The 21,279-nt window shown below is 47.0% G+C and overlaps 1 protein-coding gene across 1 annotated transcript in view; it reads left to right on the plus strand.

Moving 5' to 3' along the window:
- Positions 1-21,279, plus strand: part of LOC119396167 (proto-oncogene tyrosine-protein kinase ROS-like) — a 145,129-nt gene that overhangs the window by 109,529 nt on the left and 14,321 nt on the right. The window contains 20 exon segments of the mRNA XM_037663256.2: positions 455-630; positions 1,690-1,879; positions 2,388-2,541; positions 3,032-3,198; positions 3,973-4,148; positions 4,849-4,987; positions 5,358-5,398; positions 5,400-5,615; positions 7,297-7,566; positions 9,398-9,591; positions 11,456-11,564; positions 11,566-11,788; positions 13,100-13,221; positions 13,223-13,325; positions 14,010-14,224; positions 14,618-14,756; positions 15,349-15,593; positions 17,613-17,789; positions 18,514-18,824; positions 20,086-20,309. Of these exon segments, the coding sequence (XP_037519184.1) occupies positions 455-630; positions 1,690-1,879; positions 2,388-2,541; positions 3,032-3,198; positions 3,973-4,148; positions 4,849-4,987; positions 5,358-5,398; positions 5,400-5,615; positions 7,297-7,566; positions 9,398-9,591; positions 11,456-11,564; positions 11,566-11,788; positions 13,100-13,221; positions 13,223-13,325; positions 14,010-14,224; positions 14,618-14,756; positions 15,349-15,593; positions 17,613-17,789; positions 18,514-18,824; positions 20,086-20,309 (3,591 nt within the window).

Consider the following 21,279-nt stretch of genomic DNA (forward strand, 5'->3'; position numbering starts at 1 on the left):
TGGGTGCCAATGACGATTAGAAGACTCTTGTCGAACAACCTGTCAGGTACATCTGACGAGTGATTTCGAACCAAATTTGTCGAAACATTATCGCGTGTAAAAGGGTTTGAATGCTATCAAACCAACTCTGAACGGCAAGCTTCGTGTAACGTGTCGCATTTATGTGCGTATCCACGTTGTTGCGGCTGTATGGTGACTCGACTAATGCGCGGACAAAAGAAAGTTCTTATGAAGCACAGGCAGGGCCCGAAACTTCGTTTATTTGATTAAAAATAAGAAGCGAAAATTTCAGGAATGCATTGCAATTTTCTCCTACTCGTTATGTAAGTTTTTTTCAGATCATTGTCAGAAATGACTTTGCGCCGTTGTGATTGTCAACTGTGTCATTCGAAGTAGAGAATGTCATATATGCTCTGATGCTCGCGTTAAAAGGTGGCGCTTACTCTATTTTCAGACATAGCTTGGTATCAAAACCAGCTGTTCCTGAACACGAACACCTCTACGGTCTACACATACAACATCTCGTCTCATTTTTCCCTGGAGCGACTGCCCAACATAAGCCACGCGGCTGCAGTGGCAGTCGACTGGTTGGCACCGAAATTGTACTGGTCGAGTCCACTGAGACAAATGGTGAGACAACTGGTTTAAATAATACCCGAGTCTTCTTCATGAGCCAAGGGTCAAACTCAATTTTTGCACATTTAATGAAAGTTAAAGCGGCATTAAATAATGCATCGGCTTTTTCGTCTACTGTGTTTCTTGCGCAGTCAACAATAAAAGTGCGTGGAGGCTGATTTTGCCGGCAACTCCGAATTCCAGCCGTGTCGCTGTTTACAGCCATAAAAACACCATAACAGCTTACCGACAGCACCCACTAATGCGTGAAGTAAATGTTAAACGCAAGCTGCTTGCCGAAATTCAGGGCATATTCAATACATGTGGTACATGTGTCTCTCAGATACTGAGTCGTGTAATATTTTTACTGCAACTGCATGTGGACTGGACCTTTAGGCGCCTTTGTGGCAGAGCTTCGATGGAGGTGAACTGTTAGAGGCCCGTGTGCTTAGATTTGGGTGCACATTAAAGAACTCCAGGTGGCTGAAATTAACCGAAGCCCTCCATTACGGCGTCCCTCATAGGCGTGCGCACAGGTGGGGTGGGGGGGGGGGGCGGCCGCCCCCCTGCCCCCCCTGTGCGCACGCCTATGAGGGACGCCTATGGGGCACATTGACTTAGTAGGAGGAGGGGCGCTGCGATCAGCCTTCGCCCCCCTGATGGGAACCCTGCGCACGCCTATGGAGTCCCTCATAATGATATCGTGGTTTTGGGACGTAAAACCCCCAACAGTTATGACTATTGTGACGGAGCTAGGAATTCTCATCACTTTGTGCACATTTCTCGCCAGTTTTAAAGATGTAGTTTTTCTTCTCGCACGATCATAACCACGAGTCACTTTTCTTTGGACCCAGACATGGCAATTCAGCGGGTATTCCCTGGCCTCAGTCAACGCGTTACAGTAAATGAAGGCTGTGTCGCTGTTGTTGGCTTGTTGCCAAGTGGGCCTCGGGTATGCTTCCAACACGCCCCGTTATGCGTTCAGGCTATTCGTGTTCTTTCTCAGACTAACCTTTTGCTGTGAGAAATGTTATCATGGTATACTTGACGCTTTCCTGCACCTCCGCCTCGCAGATATCCCGTTCCAACCTGGACGGAACTCACCCCGAGGCGCTTCCTTTTTTAACGATGGCTCAAGAGATAGCCGTCGACTCGCTGGCCGGCTATCTCTACTGGGCTACTTCGCACAGCGTGGAATGTTCACGCCTCAACGGCGACGACAGGCTTTCTTTCTTTCAGACTGGACTCTTCTCCGGAAAGCAAGGTGAGCGTCCAGGAAAGCCTACCTGCTGCAAATAAAAACCCGGCACGGAGTCACTTAGGCGCGCCGTGAAAAACGAAAGGACTTCGTAAATGTGGTCCCGTACTCACAAAACGGGAGTATCTAAGAATTATGCGTAAGGGAAAGTTCAAGCTAAGTCTGGTACTATAGACATAAAGTCAGTGAATGTATCTGGCCATAAGCAAAAAAACAAAAAGAACACTTGCGAAAGAAAAGCTATGCGAGTTCGGCACCTATTTATAAACTGCGCTAGTATGAAAAGTCCTGTTGTTGAAAAACTCACTATCTTGATATCGTAGCTAAATAAGCAAGATATTACATGCGCACAATGTGTGAGTTTCTGATACACTAAGTGATTATGATGTTTACTTAATCATCTAATGTTTACGAATGTTCCGATCTGGGCGTCTATTTCGCAACCTGTGCATATATGTGACTTGTTAAAATGCTTACTTTGTTTGCGATATTTGTATTTTCGTTATCCTTTCAGTTATGGGGCTAACGCTAGACGTCGGCAACAGAAAAGTTTACTGGATGGTTAGGAGCTTCGAAGGTTCCAAACTTTTTCAAGCCCCCATGAGAAAAGATGTCCAGGACAACCACATCGCCGGGAAGATCATCGGACCTCTTAGCGAAAGTGAAATGTAAGTGGAGAACAGTGATTATGCTGGACGCAAATCGATTTCAATCTTATTAATATTTGTTTAGACTACAGAATATCTGACCAATTGTTTGCCCGTACACACATGTAGTGACGAATATATTGGCCTTTTATATCCCCAAATGACTTATGTCAATGCTAGCTTAATTACTCTGCAGTTCATAAGCGTTTCCAGTTACGTGCGCAACATATCTTCAAGACATTGAAGATACGTCGGCAACATATCTGAAAATTTTTGGAAGAGTATCTGTTCACTTTGATGAATTTCAAAAATTCGCGAATATTTTCACGGGAAGGACTCTTCGGAAAATTTTGTTTCAGTATTGCTTCTGAGCTACCGCGCAACAAAATCTCCAATCTCGAACCCTACCGTATAGGCAATGAACCTAAATGCATATGTGGAAGCACCAATTCTGTTTCGACCACACGCTTATATTAGGGGCTGGTTCTCGATCATCTTTTTCCTATTGCAGGAAGGGACCCGTCTGGTACTTCAGCGACCGCCTCTACTGGATCCACCAGGAGAAGCAGGCGGTCATCTCCAACATGCTCGGTCAGAGCGTCGCTACGCTCAAGGGCCTGGGTCTCTTCGAACTCAAGGCTTTGGCCGTGGTCGATTCTTCACTGCAGCCCTATCCAGGCAAGAGATTGCATCAGATATTATTTGCCATAATTGAGCTTGTGGGTAGTTTCAACGAAATGCACGGAGAAATGAATTTGAAGAAGAAAGCAGGCTGCTAGGTCTGATGTAAAAGTTTTTCTAGCCTTCGTCTCAGCTGGAGGCATCTGCACAATACGCGGCTTACCTTCGCAAAAGTGTGCCGTAAGCGTTTGAATTAAATAGAGTAAATAGATTGCGAAATTAGCGCAAAAAACAATTCTATTGCATGAACTTATTGGCGTTTCGCAAAATGAGTCGCTGAATGATACAACCAGGACAAGCCCACAATGATATTGTTTCTTGCCTTATCATTCTTATTGCTTCACGTCGTGGTATGACGCTCCTTGTCATTTAAAAATAACACAAGCTTTCTTTTGGGAGCAATTGATATTTCATACCCTTGCGAAAGGTACGGTGAATACATTCGGTTGCACCTCTGCGTAAGATACATCGCAGCCTACGCACACGCAACATAATTTTTATAAGAGCTTTCGTTCGCGCATGAGCTGCACATAGCGGAAATTGAGAAATTTTCTGGATCTGCTCCCCCAAGCATGCTTGCGATTCTGTCCCTCTTTCTCTTTTCTTCTGTCTCTCTCCTCGCCCTTTTATCCACCTCCCCCAGTGCAGGGTAGCAAACCGGACGTACGTCTGGTTAACCTACCTGTCTTTTCTTGATTCTCTCTCTCACTCTGCCTCTCTCTCTCTCGAAAATTTCTCACACCGAGCATTTTTTTTTCGCCGTTTTTTCAGGTGGCATGGACAAAGCGGTGGTGAACGTCGTCCCTTCGCAAATAATGCCGGAGGGAATCCAGGTGATCGGCACGTGGGAAAACTTCACGATCATCTGGCCCTTGGAGACCGAGGTCAACTACGGCAAAGTTCAGTACGAGCTCAGGATCAAGGACGACCGCGAAGTCTACACTCAGGTGAGTTCGATAGCGTAAACAAGCACTGCTATTGTTCACTCAAGAGAAGAAGTGAATGCGTTTACGCATGGTACGAAATCACAAAAAAAAAAATACAACCGTGGCTGCAAGAGAGATAAACGTAATGCGGAGAGGCAGAAAGGTTAACCGGAAGATAAATATCTAAATATCCGGTTCGCTACCGTGGAGGGTTAAGTGCTTGTAAGATCATGACATAAAAATTTTCCTGATAGATTATACGCTTGAGGGTACGTGATCGATATTGGTAGAACAAAAATATGTGCTTAATAAAAGAAGATTGAGATTTGTGGACGTCAGAGGTATGAGTTATATTGTGCCCCATGAGCATTCAATCGCAAAAACTTTCTGACCTCGCGATCTGATAAAATGTTAAAAATTCGAGCACGCTGAAAAAACGATTAGTCCCATGTTTTCTGCATGTACTAGTATGGACTGGAAATCTGAATATCGGTCTGCATTTGGATACTGCGAAGATACTCAGCCTTTTTCGCAAATCGCAAACTACGTAAACTATTGCGTCTGCCTGTATTTTGCCACATCTATTTTCATGTATACATATATAACTCGCCGCAGTTGAGCTAAGCAGTGTGCTATACGCTGCTTCGCCACCGCCTCGCTAAGGCCGAAATCTCCTACTCAGAAATAGTACTACTATGTTTGTTTTTTTTTCAATACTCAGGTGACGGAAGCGAATCGTTTCGTGTATCCCTCGTCAAGTCTCCTGAGACCCTACACTCGGCTCGAGATCGTAGTAAGGGCCTACACGTTCTGGGCGTCTTCGAGGCCGACGACTACAGTGATTTACTCGCCAATGTCAGGTGAGCATGACGTCGCTCGTGTTACTGCATCGATCAGTCAATCAATTTTCTTTTTACTGGTCTGTATCAATATGCGATTCGTTCAGGAAGAACGATTTATATATTCCTCTCTAACTGCGACAGGACTGTCGCCACATTTCATTATTATGTTGATTATTCTGACAGTGACTCCTTCGTTTCCTATGGAGTGAACAATGCCTTTCACTCTGTCCAATGTTTCGAGAGAGTATAATAATGCGTTAAAGAGTAGCGATTATTGTTGTGTAGCAGAAGTACTCCCCAAATACTCGCTTTTTTCTTAGAGTGTTCCCGTAGTACTCTGCCCTGTATAGTTGACGTGTACTTGGGTGGTTGCATGCCCTTCATACAGTGCCCACGGAGCCTCTGCAACCACGCGTATTCGTGAGCCACAAAGTCGTCGCCGCTGCGACAGCGCTCGGTCATAGAAGCCGAGTTCCGTTGGGCGAGGCCGCAACACCCGAACGGCGTGATCGAGAGCCACCGCGTCAACTGCTGGTTCTACAAGGACGGTACCATCAGCACGCTGTGCCGCAACGTACGCGTCTCCGGTGACGCCCTGCATTACCGCATCACCGACCTGCTACCCAACACCACGTACTACTTTGAGGTGAGCTGAACAGGAGCCAGAGATTGTTCTGGTTAGAGTTACTGTATATGCTACCTTTAGGTCGCAGAGTTGCGCATCTGTTTTCCAAACGCCTCTAGCAACCATGCATTGCGGAAAAGCTGACGCTCGGGCCAACTTTTGTATTTATCGACGCCGCCGCTGCAGCGAACAGAATTAACACTAGTCATCTACAGCCAATGTTTATCGCCGGTCTTCGACACGCCAGACAGGTTAATCGGCGACACGGTTGGCATGTCGCCTGCAAAAACTGAGTGCGACTTCACCGCATAGCTGTGGTTGCTAGCCAGACCTATGCGCAACTCTGCTACCTAAAGGTAGCATATACAGTAACTCTAGTTCTGGTCACAATACGGTGAACGGCGCAAGTGCATCCATATTTTATATCCCCATATATCTCTCATCATAGCAAGTTTAGTTAGAAGTCGGCTCCCGTTACCGTTCTGTTCTCCTGTCTTACTATTCTCGCTGTGTTTACTGTGCCAGGTCGTTAAGTAGCAACAGCCCGTCTAACGACCATTGTGCCGGTTTCTTCCCACCACTCATAAATCACTCTCTGTAGAACATTAGTGTGTGGTATAGTTGCATTCACGTGTTTTGGTAAATAATTCATTTGCTTTTGCCGAGTATCAGTGCCATATTTAATACTTAATCATGTGCTATTATTATCTACCGTTACACACAGAAGTCCTATAGTCATACCGTAAACTGGTACCTCCTGTCAAAACTTATAAGAAGAAGAAGAAGAAGAAACTTCAACGCTTTCGTTTGGGCTAGTTGGTGTATAATTGGAACATAATACATGGCTGCGCAAAAAAAAAAAAAAAAAAAACACGGACAAGAAAGAGATGTACACAGGACGGGCGCCCGTCCTGCGTACATCTCTTCCTTGTCCGTGTTTTTTTTTAGCGCAGCCATGCATTATGTTCCAAGAAACTTTATTAAAGGTAAAAGGCGAAAGGGGACGTGGAACATTATCGGTGGGGCCCCAAGTCCAGGGCCCCACTGGCTATGGCTGCTCGGCGGACATATACGAAATTCTAAAACACGTACGCAAGGCGCTTGCAGCTGGGAATACTTTTCGATTTCAATTCTTATTTTTATTGGATATATTGCTATGCCGCACTAGCCCTGGTCTCTTGACGTGTATCTTACAAAGTGTACCTACACAGCATAGCAAATTAACCTTAAACAAATGCTTATGTCTGCCTTACAACTTTCTAATCTTTCTAACCTTCATTTTAAGCTTTGTTCGCAGAACGTCTCCGTTTTTGTTCGCAGTTCAGCAGATCTCGGTGGCGATAACTTATAAGTTATGTGTGGAGCCAGTTATCCCTACGTGGCGGGAAGACGACGGATTCTTCTCCCCCCCCCCCTCACACTTCTTTCCTCCATTCCAGTTTTTTTACTTCACAGCCAGTGTAATATAATCAAATTGCATTATAACAGTCGCATCTGCCACGAAAATATCTTCGTTATATCTAAAAATTCGTTATAAACGTTTATTCGTAACACTGTATCTATGACAAGACTATTTCTCATTTACTTCGTTATAACCGATAATTCGTTATATCCATGCTCGTTATTTCGAGGTTTGAGTGCAATCGCGCGATTCAGTAGTTATCGACCTCACACTCGCGTTTGTCTACCGTCGTGTGCGCAGGTCGGTGCGGCAACGCGCGCTGGCGAAGGCCCCATGAGCGAGTTGGTGCAAATGAGCACGGCCCGCGAACACCCCGTTCCGCGGCTGCTGCTTGCCAAGACCGACGCCGTCAAGCTGAGCGACGTGGACCTTCACCAGGAGAGGCTGCTCTCGAGCAAGGCCAGCCGACCCGTGGCACTGGCCTACCTGGGACAGGACGGGCGCGTCTTCTGGCTCGAAGAGAAAGGCCTACTCATGGCCTCAGCGCTGGACGGATCCAACATCAGCGTGGTGAGCGTTTAGCCTTGTTTTCTCAGAACCGCGTTGGGCGGTAAGATAGAAAGACGAGCGAGTTGGAATCGATGCATATCTGAAAAAAAAAAAAAAAGAAGCTTGAAAAGAACGGAACACGGAGAAAGGAGGACACGGACGAGCGCTCGTCCTGCGCTCGTTTTTTAGGGGCGAAGCTCCTTAAGGCGGCACCCGTTCGTCCCTCGTAGTCGTCGTAGTAGTCCGTAACATGTCTTACGCTTTGACCTCCAAGGTGGTGCCGGTGGGAGATTTCTCCTGTGCGTTGTTGAACAATAAAAAATTCGCAGCGTGCGCGTTAACTAAAAGCCGAATTCTTCTGTCTCTCATTCCCCATTAGCAGCCATTGGCATGTTCCAGTAGGAAACGTTAGTAGAAGTAGAAGTGTAAGTGTTAGCTAAAAGCCGACTTCTTCTGTCTCCCATTCCCATTAGCAGCCATTGTTTACCTCCAAGGTAGTGCCTGGTGAGATTTCTCCTGTGCGTGATTAAACAATAAAAATTTTGTTCAAAACGCCGTTGATTGATGAAATAAACCAACGAAAGACGCCAGATGTTTTGTAAAAGCAGAACGAAAGAACGCCAGATGTTTTTCTTAAAGTGTAGTAGTAGTACTTGTATGTAGCCACCTCGCCCGATCGTCAACGGGCGAGGTGGACCGGCAACGGCGCGAGGACCCTGCCGTACGAGAGTTAAATCACACTAAAAGACATACTTTGCGGGCGATACACTCTAGTGAGCTTTCAACTTTTCGTCTTAATGTACATGATAAAGAAATTATTTCTACGAAAAACGCAAGGCACACCTTGAGCAATATGTTTGGTTTTGGGACGCTAAATGGAACCATGAGGCGATGCGAAGCCGGAGTACTTGCACGATCGCGTTCCGTTGGCTTTCGTTGGGCATGCTACCGACCTCGCGTCGTGGAACGCGCGTCCTGTCTTCCCTCTAGCCTTGCCTTTAATTCGCACAGGGCGAGCGGGGAATGCGGTCGCTCTTGGCGCTCTTTCGCTCGGGAGCGGACTTCTTCCTTGCATTTCACCGATCACAAGTGATAATGAAGGGACCACGTAAACCAACAGTACAATAAAAGTTTGATGTTTAATATATACACGATGTTTCACACTCTTTATATTATGTACTGGGCGCATTTCACGGAAGAGTTTCACGGTTTACAGATGATTCCCTCCGTAGCTTCGCCCCACTCATCATCATTCACCCCGTGGATATGCTGTGATTTTTTTTCTTTCTTTCGAATGCGTTTTGGGCGTGATGAGTCTGCTCTTATCAGATCCGCTTGCAATAAAAGAAAACCTGAACGAGAGGTAAAGAAACTTAAAGGGAAAGCCAGCTGTTGGACTTCATAAGCTTTCTATTATGTTTCCTGAAGTAGCAAAGCAGTGGTTTCACGACTTATAGTATAACAACCGCTAAAAGGTCATCTTACTCCTGTTTGGTACTATCGGGCAGAAAAAAAAAGTGCTGCCTGTGCGAAGGTCGATTATTTAATTGCCCATAGAAGCGCCACAGTGCCTCAGTGATCATGGCATTCTCCTGCTAAACGCGAGGTCGCGGGCTTGATTACCAGTCGCTGTACCTCCGGTCAGGTAGCGATGGAACGCAAAAAAAAAAAAAAACTGGAGTACTTGGAGTTACGTGCACGTTAAAGGAAAGCAGCTTGTAAACATCAATCTGGAACCCACCACTGCAACGTTTCTCACAGTAGCGTCGTTTATTCGAGATTTTAAGCCTCATAACTTAGTCGATGTTTCCGGTAGTCGCTGTTTCACGCATTGTCCTCTTTAAACCACCAGGTGCACAGCCTCCCGTCAGCGGGCACAAGCCTTGCCATCGACTGGGTTGGTCGGTACTTGTACTGGACGGAGAACAAGCGTTCCACGGGACAGAGTTCCATCATCGTCATGGACCTCAACCAAGGACACAACTTCTACAGCGTCCTCAACACCAGCGAACACATAAACTCCGTGGAAGTCGACCCTTTCACCAGGCGAGTACATTGCCCGCTGTGCCGTTACGACTGGCCAACTTAAGTTATAACTTGCTTAAGACACGCTAAACTATTGATGCGATATGTTGGATTAATCACTTTTTTTTCTAACTTCCAAATAGTAGATAAGAACTACTCGTTAGTGCGCGAAGCTTGGTCGCGTGTACATGCCACTACATGCACGAACAATCGAAAAGCGACTATTCATTGAAGTTTCGCTTTAACAACTGAATTACATTTGTGCAGTGCATACCTTGGAATATTGCAGTGCCGTAACTGTTCCTAGCATGCCAAGAGTTTACAAAGAACACGCCGTTCTGGCAGAGGCTTTCTCTGTTGGATTAATGCGGTAATAAGTGGGCACGATACCTGTAAACTACTGCATCGATTGCAGTAAAATGCGACTGACTACCAATTATTCGGGTACGACAGTTTCCGGTGCCAGGGTCGCCAGAAATTTTCGGCAGTAGTACTTGAAAATACTTCAAGCAAAAACTGTCACGAATAAATTTTTACCAATAAGCATAGGATAGCGGTTGTACAAAGAAGGTGACTACTGCCGTTCCGTCTTTACCTAAATAACGCCTTGCGAAACGAGTACTCGTCATAGGAAAATACGCATACCTTCCACCATTTGCATCAGTAATCCTAAAAGAAGAAGCATTAGCAGCATCTACCTGATGCTTTCCGCAATAATATTCCTTCTTACGTAACCTAAAAATTACACCATTTCCCGCTAAAGGGGACCATGAGGCGATGCGAAGCCGGAGCACTTGCACGATCGCGTTCCGTTGGCGTTCGTTGGGCATGCTACCGACCTCGCGTCGTGGAACGCGAAGAGGAACGCCACGCGCGTCTTGTCTTCCCTCTAGCCTGGTCGTTAATTCTCACAGGGCGAGCGGGGAACGCGGTCGACAGCCGTGCGTGAGGGGGGAAGCGTGGGAGAGGAGAGAGAGGGGGAGGGGACGCGCATGCGCTGGTGCTCATCGTGGAGTTGCGCAGGAGAGAATTTCGGCATGTCTAGCCCGCGTTTTAGGGGAAGAGTGGAAATGGGGAGGGGAGAGGGAAAGTGGAGAGGGGGAGGGGAAATTGGGAGGAGGAATGGGAGAGAAGAAGTGGAGAGGGGACGGGAGAGGGTGAGTGGAGAGGGGAGTGGGGAAGAGGACAGGAGGAATGGTGAAGGGGAGTGGAGAGGAGGTGTGTGGAGAGGGTATGCGCATGCGCAGTAAGGGAGGTCACGCCTGCACACCACCACCACCACCACCACCGGATTGAACTCCGCCATAAGATATTTCGAATCTAAAATCAATATCTATTTTTCGAAACGTCCCCTTCTATTTATGCCCCTTGATATCTGGCTTCGCCACAGTATTACAAATAGTGCAGTGAAGACAGCTTTGCAGGGAAGAAGAAAATGAATTTAGAAAAGGCGAACGAGGGTGAAGAGGGAGTAACAAATCGGCCCAAATTCATTTATGACCCCATTTTCACTTGCACACATTGTAAACTGAAGTGTAAGGCTGAAACGAAAGACTTTTGTTGGCAAGCAAGAATAACCGTGTGTTTACTGGCACATAAATGTAATATAAACACACAGATCAATAAAGGGTACACGCCTATAGCTCATGGCTTTAGTTAAAGATCCCTTCAAATGGACAAACAAAAGGGATGAGCACATACTCTAGCAAAGGCTCACGCTCATCGCGGATGTTCTGCAGGTCATGAAATCACGTGAGGGCTCTTTCCGCGTGTTTCTTGCATCCTCGTTCGCTCGTTTGAAAGCATCCCAGAAGAGACGCAACCGATACCAACGCAGTATGCTTGTCTACAATCGTGGATTTGTTTTTGCTCTTTCTGTCCACAGCACTCTCATCTACACTGTGACCAACGAGCGCGGAGCCACCACACTCATGGTGTGCGACACGGACGGCTCGAACCCGCGCCGATTCTTCAAGCGGTTGCACGCGGGAAATAACGAGCTCTATCGGTCGTCCAGAATCCAGAAGGCGGCGCGACCGCTACTCGTGCACCTGCGACCCACACTCGTCCGTGGGACAGGCGGTCACCCTGGACAGGTCGGTGAAGACCGAACCTCGGCTGCTGTGGGTGGACGGCGACCACGGTCACGTGTGGTCGGCCGACCTGGAAGGCTGCAACTGCACCATGATCGTGAACGCCACCGAGGTCAAGGACGTTGGTGAGTGAACCACCCTTGCGATTGGAATTCAGCCCGCTTTGAGAATTTACGTGAGAGAAATAGTGTACGTGCGCAGTCAGAATAAAAAACTTTCCAGAACTCTGAATATGAACCATCGAGTAAATAGACAGCAAGGCGTAAGGAAAATGACACTGAGCTGTTAGCGGGTTCCGGTTGCCTTGTTTATGTACGTAAGGCTACGGTATAACTAAGATGGTTCAGAAGAGCTGCTATTATTATTAAATTAATTGACACTCTCGTGTAACTCATGTGCATGAGTGCTTGTCTTTTGTATACTTATCATCGCTGTCTCTACGACCCTCTCATGCTGTCGTCATAACTAATGTATACGTAAGCAATGGTCGGCAGAAAAACGTGGAGCTCGCTCAGGCTCACTCAAGAAATATATTTTGCGCTTAGGGCGCATTCGGCCTCAGACTGACCAAAGTTTTCCTTAACCGAACTCACTCGTACTCAGACTTGCCAAAATATTAGTCACCCGAACTCACTCATACTCAGACTCACGGCCCGATCCGAGTCGGAGTAAATCTAAGTGAGTCAACTCATGAGCGCGTTATCCTATAATTAGCCTTTTCGATCCTGGTGTCTATGGTCTTTGCCGCCAATATCTCACATAGTCGGTGCTCTGCGTGGCGCCTTTTATCTCGTACCTTCAGATACGAGTTGGCAGTAGTTGCAATCCAGTAAGGACATTTTTACGAAAGACGCGATTGACACGAGATATTCAATAAAGAACTTCCCGTGAAAGAGTTTGCCGGGGAAGGTCAAGGCAACCCCCCACCCCCTTCCCCACTTCTTTCGTAACAAGCGCCTCTGATCAATAATAATTGAGGTAGCGTATGAATGCTAGTGTGCTGAAATATGCGCGACTAGACGTGAGTATGAACGTGAGCCGCCATAAGGCTGATAGTAATGCTGAGCATGAGTAGATAGTACCGCAGGTGGGCAAAAAAAAAAAAGTGGAGCTTCCTGAGACTCACTATATTTTGCGCTTAGGTCTCACTTAGGCTCAAGCTCACCAAAATTTTCCCCAACCAAACTCACTAGGACTCAGACTTACTAAATGTTTTCTTAACCGGACTTACTCGGACTCAAACTCTCCAAAATATAATTAACTCGTCCGGACTCACTCAGACTCAGATTCACGGCCCGATCTGAGTTGGAGTGAGCCTGTGTGATTAGTTCTGGTCTCTTCCATCCGAACGAACATGTTTATCCCTATATCGTAAGTGTACAATGACTTGTAACGTTTGCGGTCGGTCATCCTGACGTCTCCATTTCACCTACCAGGTTTGCCCCCGACGTCTCTCACCGCTGACAAGTTCTTCATCTATTGGTCAAACTCGTCGACGGACAAGATTTACAGCTTCGACAAATCCAAGCTGGCTGTTGTCTCGGACTCGTCTCCTGAACGGCGCCGACACACATGGCCCGCAGAAGCGACGTGTCCAGTCCGAAGCTGCTCGAGGAATCCGCGGCATACGGGCCATCGGCGATCACCTCCAGCCTTATCCTGGTGCGTGCTGTAATGTTTGTTTGCTTGCGCTTGCTGCGATATTTTGCTTTTGTTATTTCTAATAAGATGACGTCGATAAGGCGTCTCGTATATTAAATATTTTTTTGTGTACGAAGTGATCAAGGCTAAACTTATTCTAATTTCAGTTTGCCTAAGTCTGCATCATTAGTGACTGACAGATATTGAGAATCGCAACACGGTACTTCTGCATGCATCGCGACTCCCAGTTATCGTGGTTAGTTCGTAATAGGATCCGTCGCGGTGGTCTAGTGATTATGGTGCTTGGCTGCTGACCCGAAGCTCGCGCAATCGAATCACGGCCGCGGTGACCGCATTTCGATGGGGGCAATATGCTAGAGGCCCGTGTGCTTGTATTTAGGCGCATGTTAAAGAACCCCAGGTTGTCGAAATTTCTGGAGCCTTCTACTACGGCGTCTGTCATAACCATATCGTGGTTTGGGGACGTGATACCCCGACAATTATTATAGTTCGTAATTGGCTATGAAGTTTGCAGTCAAACCAGTGGTTTACAGCTGCGTCGGGAACTAATTGTTTGGGATGCGCTCTTCTCGAATAAGCAGAACGCTACTTCCCAAATCACCCACTGATACTGTGCACGGATGTATCTCTCTGCCAATGGCATATCGTGGCTGCCCCATTATTGAATTTTGGGTGATTTTACAGACGCCGTGTGCTTGTCACCCCCGGACAACGTGACCGCGCCAACGCTCGTTTCGGCCTCTTCGCACCAGTTGGTCATCAAGCTACCCGAGCCTGTGCGACCATCTGTTTGTCGGAAGGTTTCAATGGCTTCCATCAAGTACACGCTGTTCTACGGCTTGATTACTCCAGACAACGTCTGGCAGTGCTCCGAGTCTCTCTACGGATGCAGGACGCTGGTAAGAAGTGTTCTAGCACTTTCAGAATAGTTTCCTTTGCTACATTTTTCTCTTGATAACTATTTATCAAACTTTTGCGACTTTCGTAGTTTCAGACTATAAATTTCAACTATTGGTGGCTCGGGGACAGCAAACAGTTCTCTAACAACTATATAAAACATTGAATGACAAGAAACATGAGAAACGCGGGTGCGCAATGATGCTTGTAATTTGTCGTTATCTGCAAACATGCCAAGGCGTAATCACATAAAAAATGTATGGCGACGTATGTCACATTCTGTGGCTGAACTTATAGCTTAGTCCGAAGAAATTGATGCAATATTCAGCGATAAAGTTTACTTAATACAATACCTGGTTTAACACCTTTTCCTTGGATTTTTTTTTCTCCTGCAGGAAACGTACAACACAACGGTTATCCTTAAGGATCTCCTTCCGTTCACAAAGTACACGGTCCGGGTGGCGATGAGCAACTTCTACAGCATCGGAATGTCCAGTCCCGGACCAAACGCAATCTTCCAGACTGCGGAAGGAGGTAAGTTTCGTGACGTCTTCCATAGAGGCCCTTCTTACTACTCGCTAAGTACAGCCGATTCCGGAGCCTCAGCTGACTTTCCGTTCATAGTAAGATCACGATTCACCCAGATCATTACCACTTCTGATTATTCTGAGTAGTTAACAACGAGAAAGAGCATGCCGTGTTATTCATCATACCTATAGACAATGTTACTTTCGACACAAGGGTGCAGCCATCTTGGGCTGTTAAACGAATGCTTTCTTATTTTTGTATGTCGTGACATCACATTAAGAAGGCCTTGAAACGTCGAATGTACCAACTCAACCGTTTCGATGTGTGTGTGTCTACCGCAGCACTGTTCGTTTAGTTGTTAAGCATGCAAAACCGCAAAGTTAACAGCCTAATATGGCGGCACCTAGACACATCCGTAAAATGGTCTATAGGCTACAGAACGGCTAGACTTTTAAGCAAGCACATGCTCTCACGTGCAAATGGAGGAACGGTTTAACGGAAGGGGCTTAACGATCGAAGTCAAACCTGTAGTTTTGGTCCAGTTTGTTGCTTGTTTCGAGTCATTAAAGCTCTCGCGACGCCGATGCTTTTCTCTCAGCTCCCAGCGAACCGATCCTGGTCCAAGTGGAAGCCTTGACTCCCACTCGCATAGCGGTCCAGTGGCGTCCTCCGATTAAACCCAACGGTCACCCGCTGTCGTACGAGGTGCGCTGGTACCGCGAGGGCAGCGTCCACAAGTGGCACTCCATGTCCTACCTGACGGGCACGCCCATCGACGACCGCTCGTTGAGCTACAGGATGCTTCTTAAGGACATGGCGCCTGGAACCAAGTACAGCATCCTGGTAAGACAATGGCTCCATCTACGGTACTGTGTTTATGTGCAGCTACACAAACAATGTGGCCCGATTATGTGCAATAAAGCTAGTGATGTTCTAGTGGAGATTACTTAAGAGCCACTTAATCGCTTTTTCGTGTAATTGGAAGGTTGTGCGTTCGGATCCCACCGACGCAAAAACTGAGTTCCCGTCGATTTTGATTGATTTAAATTTACGTCATAACTACTGCGCTACAGTTAAAGACAACAATTAATGTCAGTTGTGCTTTTCCTTGGTCTAACTGTCAGGTGAAATCATTCGGTTCATCGCTTATTGACACTTCGAGGTTAAACAGACAGGAGTGTAAGACGGATTCTTCAAAGCATTTTAAGTGAACGAAAGCAAGGCCTTAGATTGGGGGCCGAGGTTTCGGCAATATGAGTTATGGATGTGAGCACAATGGCAGCACTCCCTCTCGTCCTAAACTCTTGCAAAAATGACAAATTGTCCCCCTTAGCCTATAACTTGTTACGCAATTTAAACGAGGTTTTTAAGAGAGACGAACTTGGACAAGCGGCTGTGACAGAAATGTCGCGTACCACGCAAGAGTGACCGACTGATTCTGTGTGTGCAGTGTGATGTGCTATCTTTCTATCTTTCTCTCTCTCTTTCCTCTCCATCTTTAATCTCCCCCACCCTGTCCCCATGTGTAGGGTAGCAAACCGGTTGTCCCATACTGGTTAACCTCCCTGCCTTTCCTTCTCTATTATTTCTTCCTTCCTAAATGTACGCAAAGACAGACATGGATTTTTACAGCAAAGCTGTAAATGGTTAGGTTCTGGTGGATCGCGTCATGCGACAAACGACACGTAGAACAATAATCTTCGGTGGCGGATATATATCGATCCATGTATAACGTGCTTTGTCACAGGTGCCTCTCAGCCCATCACCACCGCCGATGCCTCTTTCAAAAGTGTCGCGATACTCGGCGGTGGCACTTCTCGCCAATGGTCGTGCCCCCTTGTCTCGTGACGTATGGATCGTGCTAGCGCTGTTATTAGCAATCGCCCTTTGGACCCTCTATGAGACGGACGCGTGTCGTTCGCTCGGAGGAAGAAGATCGACAAATGAAGGGGCTCCAACGCGCACAGAAGCGCGAATGGGTGTTGAATTCTTTTATCGTGCAAGTGCGCGAGCTCGAGCGGACATGGAAAAGAAACAGAAGATCGCCGACAGCGTTCGCCATGAACACTATAGCAGTGCTATAGTCTGCTCGAGATGTAAATATACGCATTATCTCTCTCAACGGGTGTGCTTCATTCTGCAACAAGTGGTGCCGAAACCCGGGACGGGATCGGAACATGAGAGCCTGTTCAGTGAAGCTAGCCAACGGCTCTATCATACGAAGGGCTGTACAGCATCTCTGCCCCATTAAACTTTCGTTGTCAGAGATAACTCGAACTGGGTGCCTTTTCGGGGGCGGAGAATGTTGAAGAATTATTATATCGTACAAAAGCGCGAGCTCGAGCGGACACGGAGAAGAAAAAGAAGATCGTCGACAGCGTTCGCCATGAACACTATGGCAGTGCTACAGTCTGCTTGTGATGTAAATTTAATCATTATCTCTCTCAAATGCTGCGCTTTATTCTACAACAATGGGCACGAATACGACGTGAAGCCACTGCCGCAGAACGTGCAGCCGCATCTTCTGCCGGCGTTTCTGAACGACTATGGTAGCACAAGGTAACGGGACACAAGAACACGGAGACACCCACACAGCGCTACGTGTGCTTCTTCTCCGTGTTCTTGTGTCCCGTTCCCTTGTGCTACCACAGTCGTTCAGAAATGCCGTACCAACAAGCGCGCCTTGCCACTTTTCTGCCGGTGCTTTCACCACAGTTTCGCTGGCTTCCATTTTCTCAGTAGCGGAACGGCTCTGCCTTTTTTTCTTTTTAACTGCAAAGCAATCTGCTTACTGAACATTCCGTCATCCGATAGATGGGATGTGCTGTATTACGATGATTTTATTCTCGTTTTACCGTGCAGGTGAGAGCTTACTCACGGAAAGGTGACATGCACAGTGACAGTGAGTTGCTCTCCGTCACCACCTTCGACTTGCCCGGTAACCTGACGCTGGCTCGCGTGACATCGCGCGAAATGGACCTCACGTGGACAGCACCGAGTGAACCCGTTATACTGAGCCACAGGGTCGAGTACCTCAAGGTATGATTAGTACTTGAATCGCTTACACGTTTGGCTGAGATAGTAAGTTTTGTCTGGAGGTCGATGTATTTGCGCGCACAGTTTACTGACGCTATGAATTACTGGACTTGGACATATTTGTCGAGAGTAATTATTTTTCATGGCGCACATTCGCCCTCTAAAAATAGAAGCAAGGATTTGCAGTCGCAGATGCGCAAACACGTGCGACTATATGTCAAAAGTGCATAAATGCCGCAGTTTCTTCAGGCGAGCTAACGAACATACCTTTAAAAAATCGCTCCAGAAAGTGCATGAGGGAAAAAAGAAAATAAAGTTACGCTGTGGAAATGAACACTTATTGCATAAGCACCGGGCCACACCAGAGGAGAGACAGAAAGACTTTATTGGAGAAAGTTTTTTTGCCGGCGTCTGTATAACCGCTGGCATGCTACTATGTATAGGAATGGGAAATGGGATTAAAACAATCTAGAAGACTTAAACGTTAATACCTGTTAGAAGTAGTTCATAAGCTATACTTGTCACGTATACCAAGAGTGCGCGTGCACTTCCTTCGGGGGCATAAGAAGTGCATGCACATATTCTTTTGACAAGCAGTTGTGAGCGGGCGTTCAAATTTTTTATCTCTCCTTTCTTTCTTTACGAGTTTATAATTCCATGTTTTTAAGTGTACGCATTCTTCTCTTGTCTGTTTCTTTTTCTCCCAACCGCCCTACGACGCATACAGCCGAGCACCTCCGAGTGGCGGTACTTCACGAGCGAAGCGACGCAGGCGAACCGAACGTACATCTACCCTCTGCGCAAGCTCCTGCCCAGGACCCGTTACTCGCTGCGCATGGTGTTGACCTACCGCAGCTCGCTCAACGACAGTTTCCCGTGGCCTCCGATGGGACACTTCGCCTTCCAGACCCTCGCCGACAGCCCCGGCAAGGCGACGCCTCCCGAGGTGTCCCTCCTGGGCAAGGACCTCTTCCAGGTCCGGTGGGGCGATGTGCCCCGCAACGGCGGCGAGCTACTCATCTACGAGTTGCAAGTCAGGTGCGCCGACAATTCACTTGAACTAGCACCTTGTACCGCGAGGATGGAGTTTTGATAGGTGAGAGATTCTTGAGGCGCGTCCCCTATGTCGAAGCGGTAGCTATTCATCAGACGAGTTACCAACTGCGAGTCGCGGAGTCGACATACGGAGAAGGAAAGCACTGTTTTGCCAAGCGGGAACTGCAACAGCTTATGCATGTTTCCAGATTTGTCGTTTGTCTTCTGAATCGTCCCCCCCCCCTTTTTTTTATTACTTAGTTTTACTCTGTGTCTACGCAGCCCCTTTTGAACAAGTATAGGGAAAAATACTGTGATTGCAATGTCATTCCTCAACGCTTTAGTCACACTTTGACAACCTTTCTATATCAACCATTTATTCACGCATGCTCCTTGTGTGCTGGTGCCTGCCGAGTCTCGCTGCAGCTCGCCTAATGTACGACCAACGAGCCAGCACTCTAGAATATTATAACTTACGTGGAGCTCTTATACTAAAATAATAACTTTCCCTGGCAGTTGCACACATCTGTTGCAGAAATTCAATTCTTTTTCATAGTCCACTTAAAGGTTTCATCATAGTTTTTGCTTGATATTTATCAAGGGGTACTTTCTTTTCACGCGACTATAGTGCCGTGAAATTGTGTCAGGGAACAGTTGACGAACTGCGCGTATATCTTTTCCTAGCGGGTTAGACACGCGAGTCAGTGGAGGCTGAAATCAGCCGCGCCTTCAGACGTCGAGGAATGGGGACCCGCTATTTATACCACGTCGAGGTGCGGTCCCAAATAGTCGGCATTGTGATCCTTCGAGCTCACCTGGGAGCGTCGTGAAACTCACGACAGGCTTGTGATCTCTGCATGGCCGCAGGACATCCATGTTATCGTAATTAATACTGCACGATTTCCGAGCATTGATTGCAGAGCATTCGTACTAGCCAGGAATGTTCGTATTTGATATGAATCTTCTTGGGTAATAATGCTACGGTGTGTTGCACTGACCTTTACCTATATTTACTCATTATATATAGCGGGCTCCACTTCTGGACCTTGGTTTCGCCATTTTTATTTTTGTATATCCTTTCACTATATTTTGTCTGTTAGTTTTGTTGCCCCCCTCATCTTCGGACTGCAGTATGTTTTAAATAAATAAATAAATAAATAAATAAATAAATAAATAAATAAATAAATAAATAAATAAATAAATAAATAAATGTCCTCGCGCTAAAGCAACAGAATAACCTTGTTACACTTTGACACGTTTCTAGGACCGTGGACGTCGTTGCTGAGCAACGAACGGAGGACGGCAGCTCTCCGACAGTCCCCAGCCAATCAGCCTGGGTCACGGCTTACAACAGTAGCGTGAACCACTGGATCATTCGGGACCTGCAGGCTCAGCACAAATACGTGTTCCGGGTTCGGGCCCTGAACGAGTACGGTGAAGGAGAGTTCAGCGAACCCAGCGAGCCTTTCGAACTGCCGGAGCCCGGAGGTTTGCTTTACGCCCTGCGCCTCTCTCTCTCTCTCTCTGCGCATGTCAAAGTTCAGCACGCTTCTCACACGCAGACTAACATTTGGCGTTCAAGGTCAGCGCCTCTCACGCGCGCCGCATACGCTCAACTTGTACGGCGTTTGTTATGCCGGTGTCACACGGGTACTTTCGATCGCGATCAGGGCCGATCCGGATTATGCTCGATCAGGATCAGGTGCCGCTACACGGTCTCTTTTAATCGCGATCATGCTCGATCGGTATCAAGACGATCGCGATCAGCGCATCGCGATTTTGCTCCCAGATCGCGATTTGACTGACGTCAGCGCCAAACTCGATCTAGATTAGGCTAGACCGTGTAACAGCGACTATTATTAATCGCGATCACGGCCAATCCGAGTCGGACGTTTTGACCGCGATCAAAAAGTTACTCGCTGCTACGTGGTTCAGACTAATTCAAATCTAGTTTGGCGCAGACGTTAATCAAACCGCGATCACGGAGCCAGATCGCGAACCTCTTGATGCCGATCTGGCATGATCGCGATTAAAAGTGACCGTGTAGCAGCATATGATCCGGAACGAGCATAATCCGGATCTGCCCTGATCGTGATCAAATGTGCCCGTGTGACACAGGTATGAGCTAGCGTTTGTCCTGTTCATGAACGCATTTTCGTAGTGTTTTGTTGCGGTATCAATTATATGGACACACGAGGCTCACTTTTACCGTCGCCGTCATGTTGGGTTCAACAAAATGACAGTTAACGTCGCCATTGGAAAAAGGCTTTTATCATGTCTCAATGGTTCATTTCTGAAAGAGATTTGGCCTCAGGATTCTAGAAAAATAGCTATGCCGATCTTCAGAATGACTAAAATCTGCAAGCCGGTTCGGAGTTTTTGTTGCACGGTTATGCTTCAAAAGATGGTCACCGCATGGGGTGCGTCAGGAAAAAAAATGATTGGGCAACTTTGGGCC

This window comes from Rhipicephalus sanguineus, chromosome 6, assembly GCF_013339695.2.
Source record: "Rhipicephalus sanguineus isolate Rsan-2018 chromosome 6, BIME_Rsan_1.4, whole genome shotgun sequence".
NCBI classification, from domain to species: Eukaryota; Metazoa; Arthropoda; class Arachnida; order Ixodida; family Ixodidae; genus Rhipicephalus; species Rhipicephalus sanguineus.